At 47.9% G+C, this 19,012-nt stretch overlaps 1 protein-coding gene and 1 long non-coding RNA gene across 5 annotated transcripts; both read right to left on the reverse strand.

Annotated features, from left to right (window-relative positions):
- Positions 1 to 9,815: 9,815 nt before the first annotated feature.
- On the reverse strand, positions 9,816 to 10,796 carry LOC122133511. Its single transcript, XR_006152825.1, has 2 exons — positions 10,507 to 10,796; positions 9,816 to 10,456 (listed from the first exon to the last, which is right to left on the reverse strand). It is a non-coding gene; the product is annotated as an uncharacterized LOC122133511 (long non-coding RNA).
- Positions 10,797 to 11,273: 477 nt separating this feature from the next.
- LOC116223751 (transcriptional repressor protein YY1-like) lies at positions 11,274 to 18,449 on the reverse strand. Of its 4 annotated transcripts, none has more exons than XM_031581600.2 (6): positions 17,764 to 18,449; positions 15,270 to 15,432; positions 14,915 to 14,959; positions 13,083 to 13,149; positions 12,432 to 12,590; positions 11,274 to 11,536 (listed from the first exon to the last, which is right to left on the reverse strand). In XM_031581600.2, exons 1-6 carry the CDS (start codon positions 18,293 to 18,295, stop codon positions 11,354 to 11,356), a joined length of 1,149 nt encoding a protein of 382 aa, XP_031437460.1. In that variant the 5' UTR covers positions 18,296 to 18,449; the 3' UTR covers positions 11,274 to 11,353. The 4 variants fall into 4 exon arrangements, with proteins under 4 accessions (XP_031437460.1, XP_031437461.1, XP_031437462.1 ...); XM_031581601.2 differs by having other exon boundaries at positions 13,083 to 13,143; positions 17,764 to 18,447; XM_031581602.2 differs by lacking the exon at positions 14,915 to 14,959 and having other exon boundaries at positions 17,764 to 18,448.
- Between the last annotated feature and the right edge of the window lie 563 nt (positions 18,450 to 19,012).

Below are 19,012 nucleotides of genomic sequence, written 5' to 3' on the forward strand. Positions count from 1 at the left end.
ACACACACACACACACACACACACACACACACACACACACACACACACACACACCATCCTTAAGGGCCAGCCGGCTTCCATTGGAGTCAAAAGGAAGCATTGGAAGAAAAGATAAATAACGATTTTTAAAAGGAAGAAAAAAAAAAAAAACACACACATCTTTCCTATATATTATTGGAAGAAATTCTATTAATGCTTTGTATTAAGACATACTCCATTTTCCTGTACAAATATGTTAAAAGCGTGTAAAGCACATGAATATCCGTTTGTGTTGATGCTGTTTTGCAGCTACTGCATTAGACCCCAGTATGTGTCTGCTCATGTGTGTCATGGTGGCAAACTATCTTTCTGTTTGGGGCGATCAGATATATCACATATGTGGATGAAGCACATCGATCAGATATACCACATATGTGGATGAAGCACATCGATCAGATATATCACACACACACACACACACACACACACACACACATGTGGATGAAGCACATTTGACCAGGCACAAAACGGTCAATCCTCTTTTTTATCAATCCAAATAAGCTTTCTGGACGCAGCTCTTTCAAGGTTTATTATACATCAATAAACCTGACATATTTGACAGTATGATCAATCAATAAACCTGACATATTTGACAGTATGATGAATGTGATTTCCTTTGGGTCCCAGAGGGCAATGGCTTTTGTGTAAGTAAGTATATCAGGCAAGAGATTTCATTTTGTAATCTAAGTGTCATTTTATTATAGGGATGTTTTATGGTAACTGTCTGTTGTCTGGACACAGCCAAATAGAAACAGACTACACGCAGTCAAACCGGGACTGAGAAGGATGACATCATTTGCTGATCCTAATGTTTAATTCATACCAGCATACAATAAAGATACCGTCAAAAACCAACAAATGATGCTCATTCTTTTGCTGTGGAGTATAACGCTGCTGTGCTCACTCAGGTTCATAAATAACCCCCCAGCCTGCAACCACACGCACACGCACACACGCGCACACGCGCACACGCGCACACGCACACACGCACACACGCACACACGCACACACGCACACACACACACACACACACACACACTCTCTTTTCCTGTGGAGTATAACGCTGCTGTGTTCACTCAGGGTCATGAATAACCCCCCAGCTCTGAAACAGACACGAGGAAAACAAACCATTACCACTGATTAAAGCACTGAGCTGCATTCTTTTGCATGAAAGGTGCTATATAAATAAAGTTTATTATTATTATTATTATTATTATTATTATTATTATTACCACCACTCAGCCTACCCGAGGACCAGCAGAAACACTTCTGTTTTTAGACGTCTCTTTCAGAAATGATAAAAAAGCACACATGTTGTGAGCAACACCTCGCGTGTGCTTCTGCTTTATTACAGGAGAATAATGTTGCATATCCTCTGGCAAGAGCCTGCGGCATGGAGAAGGGTGATGCTGCAATTATTCCTTGTTTCCTTCTGAGACATGGTGTGAGAGGGGGAGGGGTGGGAGAGAGGGAGGGAGAGGGGGAGGGGTGGGAGAGAGGGAGGGGTGGGAGAGAGGCAGGGGTGGGAGAGGGGCAGGGGTGGGAGAGGGGCAGGGGTGTGAGAGGGGGAGGGGTGGGAGAGAGGGAGGGGCTGGAAACGGAAAGGGGTCCTTGCGTGAGCCCGTGCTTTTAGAGTTTCCTCAGTTGGTTCAAAGGGAAGCAGCACTCGGGCGATGAAAGAGGCGATTGAAGTCTTGGGGGAATCTTCCTCCCCGGGATGCTTACACAAGCTGCCTGTGAACACAGCGGACCGCGGGGACTCGTCGCGCCACTCAGCGGCACGGTCGGGGACCAGCTACACCAAACCCTCTCACAACACACACACACACACACACACACACACACACACACACACACACACACACACACACACACACACACACACACACACACACACACACACACACACACACACACACACCCCAAACCCTCTCACAACACACACACACCCCAAACCCTCTCACAACACACACACACACACACACACACACACAAAACCCTCTCACAACAGAAGCTTCAACTCCGGTGTTGAGTTTGTCTGGCGAACGGTCATCCATTCATTCATACGACCATGTTCTCTGACAAGCCGATCCCCGCATCTCTCCCGTCACGAGATCTGGTCTACAGGATCCCAGGGTCTCTCCTTTCACACACACACACACACTGGTCCACAGGATCCCAGTGTCTCTCCTTTCACACACACACACACTCACACTGGTCTACAGGATCCCAGCGTCTCTCCTGTCACGAGGTCTGGTCTACACACTGCCGTCAGCATGAAAATGCAGTATTTAACAAGCTGTCTTGTTAAAAGAGGCTCCAAATCGCCATGGAATGGATGAAAGATGTATTAATTTATACACATGTGGTTATTCCTCCCTGCCTCATTAAATCCTGATACTTAACAACTGTTTTGCACGGTAGCCTATGTGGCGGTCTTAAGTTGGCCAAAAGGGACATATTAATAATGAACACTTCTATGGGGAGAATCCCAACCAACACACACACACACACACACACACACACACACACACACACAAACACACACACACTATGGAACACATAGAACTCAGTTGGACACTCGGGCATTCCAGGCAGTGACTTACACACCAATAGCACACACACACACAAACACACACACACACACACACACACACACACCAATAGCCTTTTAATGAGCCAGTTGCTGCTTGGTAATGGAGAAGGCCACTTGATGGAATTCGATTAGTTGATTAACACACCTCAAGTTTAGATTAGTTTAATGCGTTCAAAACAGTTCATACTGCAATAAGTCATTTCTTTTTTCACCTTCAACCACCTCAGAATGATCAGACGGGTAGAATAGCACACACACACACACACACACACACACACACACACCTAAGAATGATCAGACGGGTATCCCACTACTAGGCCTAGCCACCCCCATCTGCCAATCAAGTGTCCTCCCCCGCGTTCCACTGCCAATCACCTGTCTTCAAATGATGAATCTATGCGCTAAGCCTATGGATTCATGTTTCAAAGAGAAACATCGACAAAAGGTCCAACAGCACCAATCTGTGTCTAAGGCCCAACAGCACCAATCTGTGTCTAAGGTCCAACTGCACCAATCTGTGTCTAAGGTCCAACTGCACCAATCTGTGTCTAAGGTCCAACTGCACCAATCTGTGTCTAAGGTCCAACTGCACCAATCTGTGTCTAAGGTCCAACTGCACCAATCTGTGTCTAAGGTCCAACTGCACCAATCTGTGTCTAAGGTCCAACTGCACCGATCTGTGTCTAAGGTCCAACTGCACCAATCTGTGTCTAAGGCCCAACTGCACCAATCTGTGTCTAAGGCCCAATTCCATTCCCTTTCTTTTTTCAGTGCCCACTCGGTTTTGAGTTTTTATTTCAGTTATTTCCATGTCCCGTGTAGCCTTTGAAATGTGAAACATTATCCAGCAGCAAATGTTCTGCCGTTTCCCTGCTCATCTGGTGTCAGTGCAGTGCTGACATCCGTATCGGCCGGACTACACTGGGTTGGCCCATTCCATAGGAGGAGATTTAAAAAAAACACGGCTTTATTTTGAGTGGGGTATGGGCAAAAATAAGAAATGGGATTTGGCGTCAATGTCAGCCGCCCGCTAGCAGACCCTCACTCTGATCCCTGAGATAGAGCGACTGATCCCTGAGATAGAGCGACTGATCCCTGAGATAGAGCGACTGAGGACTGAGATAGATCGACTAAGGACGGATTCCTGAGATAGAGCGACTGAGGACTGAGATAGAGCGACTGATCCCTGAGATAGATCGACTGATCCCTGAGATAGAGCGACTGAGGACTGAGATAGATCGACTAAGGACGGATTCCTGAGATAGAGCGACTGAGGACTGAGATAGAGCGACTGATCCCTGAGATAGATCGACTAAGGACGGATTCCTGAGATAGAGCGACTGAGGACTGAGATAGAGCGACTGAGGACTGAGATAGAGCGCCTGATCCCTGAGATAGAGCGACTAAGGACGGATCCCTGAGATAGAGCGCCTGATCCCTGAGATAGAGCGACTGAGGACTGAGATAGAGCGACTGATCCCTGAGATGGAGCGACTGATCCCTGAGATAGAGCGACTGAGGACTGAGATAGAGCGACTGATCCCTGAGATAGAGCGACTGAGGACTGAGATAGAGCGACTGAGGACTGAGAGAGCGACTGATTCCTGAGATAGAGCGACTGACTGAGGACTGCTTGTGGGGGGTGTGGAAGCCTCAGCTGTCATTTTCCGTTACTGTGTCTGCTTTGTTGTTGCAAACTTGCCCAAAATAGTTTTGGGAGTGTTTCTCGCCTAGGGACTACCTTGCCTGACAGATCATAATTATCGCAAGCAAAGGAAAGGTGGCTTTTAAACAAATATTTGGCTCCGGCTGCCTGCACCTAGTATTGAGTTACAGTGCTAAAACAGGCAACTGCAAAACGGCGGTATCCTTTGAGGCAAGCCAGCACGCCAAAGTAAACTGATTGTTTTTGCCACTAAAACGACAAGGACCCTGTGCACCTGTGTCTATTTACTTCAATACCTGACAAACTGTAGAAAATGACTGTACGGTTTGTGTTTTAGCTTTCTCTGGCGTAGCGCCCCATTCAGTGCCTGTAGTCTCAGGCGTAGCGCCCCATTCAGTGCCTGTGGTCTGCTGTCTCTGGCGTAGCGCCCCATTCAGTGCCTCTGGCGTAGCGCCCCATTCAGTGCCTGTAGTCTCTGGCGTAGCGCCCCATTCAGTGCCTGTAGTCTCTGGCGTAGTCTCTGGCGTAGCGCCCCATTCAGTGCCTGTAGTCTCTGGCGTAGCGCCCCATTCAGTGCCTGTAGTCTCTGGCGTAGCGCCCCATTCAGTGCCTGTAGTCTTCCTCAGGCGTAGCGCCCCATTCAGTGCCTGTAGTCTCTGGCGTAGCGCCCCATTCAGTGCCTGTAGTCTTCCTCAGGCGTAGCGCCCCATTCAGTGCCTGTAGTCTCTGGCGTAGCACCCCATTCAAGTGCCTGTCGTCGGTTGTGGTGTGGTGCTGGAGCGGGTACTGAAGAGGATAAACACCACTAAACATTTAACATTAACATTTTATAAACACCACTATACAATTAAACATTAGCATTCTTGCTACACCTTCACACTGCATTCTGGGAACGAACAGTCTGTCATTATGCACAAGGAAGCTTTCACTACCCATGCGCACTACAAACCTTCACTACCCATGCGCACTACAAACCTTCACTACCCATGCGCACTACAAACCTTCACTACCCATGCGCACTACAAACCTTCACTACCCATGCGCACTACAAACCTTCACTACCCATGCGCACTACAAACCTTCACTACCCATGCGCACTACAAACCTTCACTACCCATGCGCACTACAAACCTTCTCAATTAGATGAATTACTCTTAAACAGAAGTTGTAGCAGAGTTGTTCCCGTCTTCCATAATTGGAACGGAAAGTGTCATGGGAATTATGTCGGAAATAAATATTTTTCCACGCACATAAACTATCAAGTTGGCCTATGCAGAAGCAGTTCCGGTCTACATGCATTATTAAAGGGGCCGGCTGTTTAGCTATACTTTAATATCATATGTGATCAGACTGCTCTTTCTGAGAAACCGCAGGCTAGAAACCATCGAGGATGAGCCTAAATAAACACTACACGGAGCCTCCGGCTGGCCTGCAAACGCACAGAGGTAAACATGAAGAGCCAGCGGGGAACTGCGCACATTTAGCAGACATGTTGAGCAGGCAATGCTAGAAAGTGTGTGTGTCTGTGTGTGAGTGTGTGCTAGATACAATTAAAGCAACTTATCTGACACACACTCGCACTTTATAACAAACAACTTTCAAGCCGGTTTGTTCTGCCCATGATGTACAAAGTTCAAAGTACTTTATTTGTCATTGTCACAAAAACAACGAGACAGTAGAAGTATTTCTAAAGGTATCAGAAGCAGAAGATATATATCTCTCTATTCCTTCTATCTCCCTCTCTTTCTGCTTTAGGGGTATTATATTATCCAACCATAATGAAATAAGTGAACTCTTCTGCACCGCTGCTGACACAGTAAATATGTGTTCAAACCATCAGGGCATTAGCAAGGGTTGCGTATCTAGGGTTAGGGTTAAAGGTGTGTTCAAACCATCAGGGCATTAGCAAGGGTTGTGTGTCTGAATCCACCTGCGCTTTGCTTCAACTCAGTTCAATTTTATATCACTGATCTTTGTGAACCTGTTAGGCGACACCGTTTCAGTGAAATCCAATAGAAATCATTGGCCTTTGTTGTCTTACGACAATCAGTCATGGCATTCATTGAGTTATGGCTTCAATATTAGAAGAAGATACAACTGCCTAAATTGAAATGCTGATATGCAGATATTAATGATAACTTTTTCAGATATCAATGCGAGTTGACGTTAAGGGCATTTCAACGGCGTCAAAGGACACGCAATCATCTTATCATCAAAAGACCTAATCAATCATTGCCGTGTGTGTTGCATATTTGGCCTCTCTCACATCGCCTTAACGGGATCCAAGGGTGCCAGCTCGCAAGCTCTCGTCTCTCAGTTACCTTGGTAACATATTTCTGCATGAAAATAGCATCGGTGATGTGATCTACGCTCTCCGCTTGCGATTGCATTAGAAACGGACAAAAAACACGTCACCGACTGTTACGCACAAAAAGCATTCAATCTCTCTCACACACTCCTCATAAGACATAAATCCCATCCCAAAAGACATAAACGTTAAAATACACGTATAAAAAACATTTGAACATACGAATACAGGTGCATCTCTACGAGGCCTTTAATATTAATATGGGCATTAGTTTGTAAACTGAACGGTGCCCTATACAAACGATTTCCACCTATGATGGTAAACACGCCAGCCTCAGCCCTGCTCTGCGCGTGCCCAGCGGGGGTTACAGAGCTGAAGTCTCAGCTCTATATGATGCCGTGAGCAGCGCAAATGGAGAGGCTTCATAAATAAGCCCATTAAATGCAGCAGGTGCTGTAAGCCTGACCGACACCACGTGCATAACAAGTACCGCACGCGCACCCGCGCTCGCCTGCCCTTGTCAGTAGAAACAACCAATTGCCTGAATAAATTATGCAGAAAGCAGCTGATGCTTGGCCACCCAAGCGGACTTGTCTACGGGTTCCGACTCAGTTCGGGCCCACATCGCAAGGCACACGCGCGTGTTTAGCATACCATGTTTACGCACGCGCACGAACACGCACACACACACATTGAGTTAACATACTCGGACTTTTGCCTCGCGGGAATTGCCGCTGCATTTATAACTAACAGGCGTTTTAAACAATGTTGACATACTTTTCCGAATGCATTAAATATTGGGAAAGCGTGGGCCTCCACAACATATAGGCTTTCGGAGGAGGACATATTTATTCCTTTTCTTCTGCATGAGCTCTCTGGCCCAACACACACACACACACACACACACACACGCCTAACCTCACGTCTGGCTCACACACACACACACACACACACACACACAGCTATCCACACTGCCCAACCTCAGTCGTGCGTATGTGTGTGTGAGAGAGAGGGGGGGGGGGGTCTATTTGTTATTCATGCTCATCTAAGAGAATACTCAGATGAAACAAACACGCTGCGGCGCGCGCAGCACCGAGACACGAATCCTCGCCTTGTGCTGCGGGACCAGATTTGAGCTTTCCCTGCAAAACCCCTCTTCAACGCAGCAGCCAAAACAGATTCCAACTAAATCTATTATTATGTTTGGCTGGTCCTGGACGGTCGTTCACTGAGTGAAAATGAGTTAACAGTTAACACGCACCGTCTTCTTGACCACAGGGCATCATTTTGGATAACTGTGTGGCCTCTAAATATACAGAGCTACAATAATCCACCTGCACCGCATACAACGTTAGGATTTATTAAGTAACACACCGCACTATATTAAAGCACACACACACACACACACACACACACACACACACACACACACACACACACACACACACACACACACACACACTTGGCTTAGTAGCATATTTTTTTCGGAGCGACAGATCAGTTTCTAATTTCGAATTGCACTTAGAGTGGAAACTGATACCCAACACCTTTTGCAGTACGCAATGAGTTACATATACATGTCTATATATATAGAAACCAGTGGATCTGATAAAGCAGGCCATGCGTGCCACGGCGAATCTGTTAATCGACTGTATAGATTCTTTATGCGGTCGGGTTAAAAGCTATAGGCCACGGCACGGCGGGCGGAGCTGTGTGGGAATTCAGCACTTCGGACAGCGCATGCTGCTACGGCGTGGAAGGACCGCTAGCGGGGGTTCACTGAAGCTGCTCAAAATATTAATTAACTCTCGTTTGGGAGTACGGTGAAATGGTCCACTGATAACGCCATGTGTTACAGGATCATGAGACCTATTGGGGGCAGCCAGGGAAGTAGAGCCTGTTGGCAGAGCCAATCTATAGTTCTATGCACAGTGAGCCAATCTATAGCTCTATGCACAGTGAGCCAATCTTTAGCTCTATGCACAGCCAGGGATTTCTACGCTGTGTGCCCCAGCTATTGGTTAATTAGGCTACGACTTTGAAGCTAAAGCAACTCCGTCAGGACTGTCTTCCCCGTTAGGCTGTGTGTGTTTTCTTTTTTGAACACAACCTCCGACCATAAAATGAGCCACACTGCGCTTAGATTGATGATGATGTGCATGCCTGCACCGGGTTTCCCCCGTAGAGGTCGGTAAATCGCCGAATCACCTTTTCTGTATGGCGTATCCGGACCAGCTCCAGTCAGTGGGCTACATACAAATGATCTTACAGCACAGCGAAGACATCCATTACCAGTGTAGCAGTCGCCACACGGATACAGAGCTGCCAACTAAGGAGCGCATCCATTACCAGTGTAGCAGTCGCCACACGGATAGTCCTCCTGCGGCGTTCTGTGACGTATGAAGTGTTACCCTCGCGGCAAACAAACCTTCTGGCCCAAGCTCGTGCAGGCTAAGTGGGTTTAGCCGCTAACATCAGTCATCACTAATACGCTTTAAATCACTCTTTCATAAACAAATGTAGCCAGGAAAAAAAACAACCGACAGGTAACGCACGACAAGAATCAACTGTTGCACGTGCTTGTGGAACTTGCATCAGCGAAGAGTCGCTGTTTGGAGTGTTTGGTTTCCTAATTTCCTTCCACTTCTGTTATTTGTTTTTGGCACTCAGTATGGCATTTAATATGGCAAACAGAGCAGAAGCGGGTAGGGGATAGACTGGAACAGGCCCATAGATAACTCCTTCCACTGCTTGTCTGCAAATCTTCCTACAGCACCGACAGTGACGCTCACCACGGCCCCGCTATGGCTGGAACCACCCGTCAAGACACAGCAAGTACAGCAGCCACAGCGCAGTGGTCGGCGCTGGCGTGCTTCCTCTGGGTGCTCAGGGAATCAGATATTCACATGTCCCCCACTGGAGGCACGCGGCAGGCAGCCAGGCAGCCGAAGGATACTTTCGCTTTTACCGCGCGATATTGTTTCAGACATACCTGATTCATTGCGATGTGTTTGCGATCGTCTGCCATCGTGACGTGTCGGCTTGGCTCAGGAGGAACGGGACAGACTTGGCTGGCTGCGCGCGCTTGGGTTGTCGGAGCTGCACATGGTTGTCACGTCAGAGCCTGTCTCGCGGAGCTCGACTTGACAGGCTACAGCTGCTGCGCGCAGACAAGGCTGAAACAGTTGGGACCATGTCTCCATGTCTTTTTTTTTTTTTTTTTTTTTAATGGTAGTCACTGAAGTACATGAGTGTGTCAGTAAAGTATTAACAAAGAAGGTTTCATGGTCGATGCCTTTACAATACATTCTAACAAAGAAAAATGGGAAAAACTGATTCAACAGTCATTCAACTGATGGACTGGAAGTGAACTAGCATGGGTTTATCCAGACCCCCTCCCCGGGAAAAAATACGGGGACAAACATACAAACAAACAAACAAACAAACAAACAAAATAAAAGCAATTCATGTCTAGCTGAGAAGGGTCTTAGGGTGCAGTTTCCACTCGCTCTAACACTGCGGTCTACACCGACATGATCTCAGCACCAGCCATTTTGTACAGTTACATCAGACGGTGGCCAGAGGTCAGAGGTCATCCACACACGGAGACGAGGAGGAGGAGAGACGTAAGAAAAATAAAAATCTTTTACATGTTAAGGATTCTTCTGAAGCGCGCCACAGAACACCTCCACCACCTGCGAAGGAGTAACTGGAGCGACAGAGAGTGACCACGGGTCTCACCCTTACCTCATATCCTGTCTGGAGCGACAGAGAGTGACCACGGGTCTCACCCTTACCTCATATCCTGTCTGGAGCGACAGAGAGTGACCACGGGTCTCACCCTTACCTCATATCCTGTCTGGAGCGACAGAGAGTGACCACGGGTCTCACCCTTACCTCATATCCTGGGAGAGGAAGGCAGTGTACAATATGCACACTACAAGAGCAATGAGTCACTAAGTTAAAGGCCAATGCCATCTATGCTGAGGGGGAGGACACACGCACACGCACACACACACACGCACACGCACACGCACACACACACGCACACACACACAAAATCAATACAAACCACAAACCAGTGAAAAGTGAACACAGACTTGAGCACAGTAACAGTCCACACGCAGATCATCCTCTTCCTCACCCTCTTCCTCAAGGCAGAGGAAGGTGACAAAAACGCTCAGCTTGACAAATGTCCACCAGTTCCATACAGTGAGTGCGGGCGGGCGGGCGGGAGGGGTCAGAGGTGGTTTCCATGGTGCCCAGGCCCCTGGCAGTGTGCCAGTCTCTGAGTAGGGGGGGCAGAAGGGCTTGAGGGGGGGGGGGGGGGGGGGGGGGGGAGAATGCAGAAGATGAACTTTCTTTTTTCCTTTTGAGTCTCTTGCCCACTTTTGTATAAGTTATCAAAATGTCTACAGGGCCGCTGGGGTTAAGACGTCCTTGAGTCACTCCCAGGACGGTTGGGGGGACAAGACAGAAGGAGAAGGAGAGAGAGAGAGAGAGAGAGAGAGAGAGAGAGAGAGAGAATGTGTGAGAGAGAGTGAGAGAGAGGTGGGGGAACAAGATAGAAGGAGAGAGTGAGAGAGAGAGAGAATGTGTGAGAGAGAGAGAGAGAGAGAGAATGTGAGAGAGAGTGAGAGAGAGAGAGAATGTGTGAGAGAGAGAGAGAGAGAGAGAGAGAGAGAGAGAGTGTGAGAGAGAGAGAGAGAGAGAGAGAGGTGGGGGGTGGGGGAGGGGAGTAGGCTCACTGGTTATTTTTGGCTTTTGCGTGTGTGAGGATGTGAGACTTGAGGTTGGTGGACTGGGCGAACTTCTTGTTGCAGCCGTCGAAGGGGCAGACGTAGGGGCGGTCGCCCGTGTGGATGCGCACGTGTGTCCGCAGGTTAAAGTCCAGAGAGAAGCGCTTCCCACAGCCCTCAAACGTGCACTGCATCGTGGGTAAGGGCCAGGGACAGAGGGGGGCACAAGGAGAGAGAGAGAGAGAGAGAGAGAGAGAGAGAGAGAGTTGGGTTTTATACGTATGACTGAGATCTGATGTTATTTACATCAAAATATGAATGCATTTAGTTCAGAAACTATAAACAATACCGTCCTCTACACAAACAATGTTACTGCAACACAATCAATCCTCAGATCTACACGCACATCACAAAGTGAACACAAACAGACACACTCACGTGCAGACTCACTCACACACACACACACACACACACACACACACACACACACGCACATTCACTAACACGCACGCACAGAGACGCACCCACTCACGCACTGACGCACACACACGCGCGCACGCACAGACACTCACGCACATTCACTAACACACACTCCCTCACATCACATACGCATGTGCATTCACTAACACACACTCACGCACAGACGCGCACAGACGGACACACACGCACACACACACACGCACATTCACTAACACGCACGCACAGAGACGCACCCACTCACGCACTGACGCACACACACGCGCGCACGCACAGACACTCACGCACATTCACTAACACACACTCCCTCACATACGCATGTGCATTCACTAACACACACTCACGCACAGACGCGCACACACACACACACACACACATTCACTAACACGCACGCACAGAGACGCACCCACTCACGCACTGACGCACACACACGCGCGCACGCACAGACACTCACGCACATTCACTAACACACACTCCCTCACATACGCATGTGCATTCACTAACACACACTCACGCACAGACGCGCACACACTCACGCACAGACGGACACACACGCACACACACACAGACGCACACACACACACTCACACAGACGCACGCACACACCTGGAAGGGTTTCTCTCCGGTGTGTACCAGCTGGTGCCGCTTGAGTTTGGAGCTCTCCACGAAGGCCTTGCCACACTCCGCACACACGTGCACACGGGGCCCGTGGGTGTGTAGATGCTTCCGCATCGCCGAGTTATCCCGGAACATCTTTGTACAGCCCTGGGGGGAGGGGAAGGATATGGAGGTTACAGTCATCAAACAGGGCAGAGGGGAAGGATTTGGAGGTTACACCAATCGACCAAGACTGCGTTTCCCAAAAGCGTCGTTGAACAACTACCATGCGTTTAGTCCAGGGCAGAGGGGAAGGATTTGGAGGTTAGACCCATCAAACAGGGCGGAGGGGAAGGATTTGGAGGTTACACCCATCAGTCCCGGACGCTCTTATGTTATTGGTGATGTTGAGGAGAGGACTTTTTTTTTTTTAAACATATATACAGAACATATATACAGAAAAGTAAGACTGTTATTTCACACTCATATATATTCTGACACACACACACACACATATATATATTCTGACACATTATACGTAGAGATAAGTTGATGAAGCCAGTTTAAGATAAGACTGATTGTTTCGTACGAGCCACAGTGTGGCAGAGAAGACTACCGCAGCGGGTTAAAGGTCGAAGGTCAAAGGTCCCCCAGGTTTACCTTGTGAGGACACGCTATCGTCCTGGGCGCATCGTCCTCTTTGATCTTCCGTGGCTTCATCCTGGGGCAACAGACAGAAAATAAAAAAAACTCACTTATAAATTCACATTTACATCCACCGGAACATGCACACATATTTACACAGTTCCTGTCATAATGAACCACATATTTACACAGTTCCTGTCATAATGAACCACATATTTATACAGTTCCTGTCATAATGAACCATATATTTATACAGTTCCTGTCATAATGAACCATATATTTATACAGTTCCTGTCATAATGAACCATATATTTATACAGTTCCTGTCATAATGAACCATATATTTATACAGTTCCTGTCATAATGAACCATATATTTACACAGTTCCTGTCATAATGAACCATAAAAAGAGAATTCAGGAAGTCTTCATTCCCAAGCAGGGGTCATCGCAAGACCAAAAGGGCGTCTATGAGACACCAGCTTCCTGTTTGAACCTCCGTCCACTTCATCTGACCACCACCAGAAGATAGGCATGACCTTAGGGCAAGCCACTTCCACACCGCACCTCGGCCACATCAGGACCAGTCGGCGGGAGCGTCTAGTGACGCAGCGTTACGCCACTGAGAGGAGAATGAGTGAGCAGCGAGGGATGCTTTACAGCAGCGAGGGATGCTTTACAGCAGCGAGGGACGCTTTACTGCAGCGAGGGACGCTTTACTGCAGCGAGGGACGCTTTACTGCAGCGAGGGACGCTTTACAGCAGCGAGGGGCGCTTTACAGCAGCGAGGGGTGCTTTACAGCAGCGAGGGGTGCTTTACTGCAATTAAAAAACACAAATCGCCGCCACAGCAGCTTGTAACGGTGCTCGTAATTAGGTACTTTCATTTGGTCTCTCGCTGGCACTGAAGTGCTACTCAGTCCAGACATATAAACATGTTTGTGTCCCATCAGACAGGTGACATATAAACATGTTTGTGTCCCATCAGACAGGTGACATATAAACATGTTTGTGTCCCATCAGACAGGTGACGTATAAACATGTTTGTGTCCCATCAGACAGGTGACATATAAACATGTTTGTGTCCCATCAGACAGGTGACATATAAACATGTTTGTGTCCCATCAGGCGCAGGTGATGTAGCCCTGATCACCAGCATCAACACTTCAGCCATCACCACCGGAACAACCACTGATTTAGCACACCGTGATACGAGTGCCATGTCACAACACAAGCGCTCCACCCGTGTGTCCCCCCCTCTCCACCTGTGTGTCCTCCCCTCTCCACCCCCTCTCCACCTGTGTGTACTCCCCTCTCCACCTGTGTGTCCTCCCCTCTCCACCTGTGTGTCCTCCCCTCTCCACCTGTGTGTCCTCCCCTCTCCACCTGTGTGTCCTCCCCTCTCCACCTGTGTGTCCTCCCCTCTCCACCCCCTCTCCACCTGTGTGTACTCCCCTCTCCACCTGTGTGTCCTCCCCTCTCCACCTGTGTGTCCTCCCCTCTCCACCTGTGTGTCCTCCCCTCTCCACCCCCTCTCCACCTGTGTGTACTCCCCTCTCCACCTGTGTGTCCTCCCCTCTCCACCTGTGTGTCCTCCCCTCTCCACCTGTGTGTACTCCCCTCTCCACATACAGCTTGTGACACATAATGACAGTTTGTGATCCAACGTTAGTGTTTTAAACCGGCCATTGAGAGTGAGAACCCAGTGTGAAGAACAATCTCTAGATCACCACAACCGAAGAGTCAGTTTTGTGAGCCTTTACTTCTTTAGAAAGTGAGTGATCACCCACAGCCCGTGTGGACACACACACACACACACACACACACACACACACACACACACACTTACCAGCGCGGATCGGACTTATGGGGGCTGGTAACCTCACTGAAGGGACTAAAGACACAACATGCGCGCGCTCACACACACACACACACACACACACACACACACACACACACACACACACACAACAGGCCCAGAGAGCGGTCAAAGGTTGACTAAAGGGGAACCATACTGCTCCTGAACACTAGGGGCAGACCACACACTTAACATTCAAACCCATCATCAAACAACCTTCTGTATACAGGGGTTGTTATCATTTAACCATTAATAGTTTACAGTGTAAAAATTTAAAACTGCATTTGTGTGACTGAATACGTGTGTGTGTGTGTGTGTGTGTGTCGGATTGCTCCCAACCCCTCACCTTGCGAACTCCGCCAGCTGTTTGGGGTCGGAGAGGTCGATCCCGGGGATGCCTCCCGGCGGGAGCTTCTTCCCCGTCATGTACTCCGAGTAGTCCGGGGGAGAGTTCTCCCCCACGATGTGCTCCTCCACGACCGTCTCATGGTCGATGTCCTTCTTGTCATCTAGCACAAGGACAACAACAACAACAACAACAACAGGAGACAGAAGTCAAACACGCAGCAACCGCAGGTCAAAGATATCCTAAGATCACTCATAAAGCCACACATATACAGGACTTAAACCTGAGATCAGTCATAGAGCCACAGGACTTAACCCTGAGACCACTCATATACAGGACTTAACCCTGAGATCAGTCATAGAGCCACAGGACTTAACCCTGAGACCACTCATATACAGGACTTAACCCTGAGATTAAACCCGTGTCAAAGCTGGCTGACTGCTTCCCTCTGACAGCACCTAGTTCCTCCTCCAAAGAGGCACACGACTCTCATCTGGAACCTAGTTCTTCCTCCAAAGAGGCACACTACTCTCATCTGGAATCTAGTTCCTCCTCCTCCCTCTGCAGGGCCATAGACCTCTATAAGGCAGTAGAAACCTCTATAAGGCAGTAGAGAGCTGCCTCTGCAGGGCCGTAGACCTCTATAAGGCAGTAGAGAGCTCCCTCTGCAGGGCCGTAGACCTCTATAAGGCAGTAGAAACCTCTATAAGGCAGTAGAGAGCTCCCTCTGCAGGGCCGTAGACCTCAAGAAAGTTCAAATAGAAAACTAACTGGTAGAGTAATACACAGAGCTAATGACGCCCAGCTCAGACATGTTTGTTATTTGTTACGATTTGTACAGACATCCGTGATGGCCAAAGAACCTAACATTAGGATAACAACCCAGGGCTGCATTTCCACAAAGAGTCGTTGAACAACTACGGTTGATAAATGATAGAGAGACTATCGTTTACGACTCTCTCTCTCCACGGTTACCACAGTGTTTGCTCAACGATGCTTTTGGGCAATTCGGTTAGTTAGGGCCCTCCTGCAGTACTTTGACAGGTCACTAGGGGTCGCCGGTCCCCGTGTTGAAAAACCTAGAGTACACTGACTTCACACAAGTACGTAAGTAAGTAAAGAAACAATAATGTGATAACGCCAATAGACAAAGCGTGAAACTGCATGACGTTTCCTGAGCAGTCAACTATAAACGGTCGGTCGTGGGGCGTGGAAATTAATATAGTTATCTTTAGAACTATATTAACTGTTAAAGCTGGGAGAGCCGTACATTTCAAATCACGGTGAGAAAACTCTTCTGTCTGACAGCACGCCAGACGTCTTCATGCGATCCAGGTGGCGCGACATGAACCACTCACTGCAAACTGTTGTTTACTAACAACCACCCCCTGTCAGAACTTCCCTAACGATTGAAATTACTTACTGAGCTGGGTGGCAGAGTTAAGATATGTCAGAAGAGATCATCTTGAACTCGCCAGAAGTCAAACGAACGTTTTTTTATGTTGCATTCAAAACTAGCTAGCTACCTTGCTCGATGTTTCAGCGCTGCACAGCTAATACTCGCTGTTCTCTGAGGGAAGTGAACGCATTCGAAGCTGCAGCGCACCTATCTAGCTACGTTAGCTAACCTCTATAGTTCACCATCTACTTGGGATTAACGGAATATCGTTACCTAATTGCAGTTGTCCACTGCAATGGTGGCTAAGTAGCCGGTGCACTTATTGTGCGATAAGAAAATCGACTTATGTCAATAAATAACGATTATTGTCGTACCTTTAGTTATTTAGCTAGCGTGATGATTATCACATTGATACGAAACAACGTCCCTGACGTTATTTAGCTTAGTTCGGTATAAAATGTAATGTTAGCTAACAACTAAAATATAGGTGAAAGTACAAATACAACGTTACATATGACGCTATTCAATGCTATGCTACAGGCAATTAACCTAAACTGTGTGAGTGCAATAACGTTATAATGGAATATTTGTGAAGAGCAGCGGACATCCAATGCATTTGAGTGTATTAGCTAGTACACCATCGACGCTTCAGCATGTTGCTATCGGGCCATTCCCTGCTGACGCTCCGGGGTAAGCTAACTGTTAGCAAGCCAGCTAACTACTCGACTACGCAGTTGAGGCCTGCATTAATCTGCACCAGCAGCGCTCTTGCACTTGCAACCGCCGCCATCTTCCCCCGGCCGAACCATCGCCATTTTTTCGGGCCGCCATACTTGACTCGGGGAATATGGCGGCGCCCATCAACACCTAAAAACATGGCCTCCCGTCAAAACAAAAACAATTCCATCTTACAGCAAGCTCTTTCGTTCCCAAACACTTTGAAATTCACCCCAGACGCTTCTCTCACGGACTACTTTTGGAACAGCGCTAGCGCGGAAGGACAACGCCCTGCAAGGCCTTGCTTTGTAGGCTAGGAACACCACAAACAGACAGATAACCGATGGAAACACTTTCAACAAGACAGGGCACACTAACCTGATGCCCACATCGTAACGGAAAATTCTCCTTCCAGTGTCTTTATTTGCACTTGCTTTTGCTCCCATTTTCTTCCGGTAGCTTCTGCAGCACTTAGATAGCTTTTTTTGCCCGCTCTCTTTCCACTACTGCCTCCCCCCTTCTTCATCCGCCCTATGGAGCTTTTCCCTGCAACAGTAACCAGAGTCTGACCGATATATTCATCCTCGGCCCCGGGAGTCGGGACTGGAATAAGGATTTGATCCTCATATCCATCGTCCGCATGGAGGTCTGAGTCGTCCCCGCCGACAACCTCCTCTCGGGTTTGGACAAGAATTACTTCTTGGTGGTGATGAACCTGACTTGGGTCGTCTGAATCAAGCGGTTGTAGGGCGATCATAGGTTGGTGTTCGTCATCATCGTCTTCGCCGACCACCGTAGTCTCAATAGTCTCCACGGGAATCGTTTCTACTTCTATTTCATGAAGTTCCACTATCTCCGCCGGCATCTCGGAGCCATCCGTTTCTATATACAGCGTTTCGCCGGATGCCATATTGAATTCCGCCAGCTTGCTGGATCATACACACTGAGCGCACTGCCCCACAAACACACACCCCCTTGCACTGTTAACCGTCCTCCCTCCTCGATAATACAAATAACTTCACTCGGTTCACACACTCGGCAAATCACGCTGCACTACGCTCCAATTTCCAGTCTCGCGAGACTTCAACAATAACGTGACTAATTCACAGAAGGGACAATAATACCTCTCATTTCGAACATTCTTAATGTAATTGTAAAGATATTTACTCTCTTAAAATTATTTTCCAATTTAAAGCAGCAAAAAACAGCCCGTCTTTGACACAGACACACACACACACACACACACACACACACCAGTCCATTTCACAGCCAAGACTTTTATTTTCCCTATCATTTATATTTCCATTTTTATCTATCTATCTATCCCATTTAAGCTAATCTTAAAAGTGGTTAAACGTACCGCTACAGTCCTGTTGGAGGTTGTGGAGCAACACAGATGACGATGACAAACCCAGAAATGAGCCCAGACCACTTCAGATGTTCACAGCTTTATTTGAATTCATTTTGTGTAACTTTTTTTGTTTTTAAAACCAGGAAGCACTTGGTCAAAAAGGGGAAATAAACGAACAATACATATCCTTGCAGCCAATAAACATTTGTTTTTATTAACAACATGATCACAAATACTCCGGGGAACTGATTTTTTGTCTTTTTTTTTTCGTCCATA

The sequence above is a fragment of the Clupea harengus genome, chromosome 15, assembly GCF_900700415.2.
Source record: "Clupea harengus chromosome 15, Ch_v2.0.2, whole genome shotgun sequence".
Classification (NCBI taxonomy): domain Eukaryota; kingdom Metazoa; phylum Chordata; class Actinopteri; order Clupeiformes; family Clupeidae; genus Clupea; species Clupea harengus.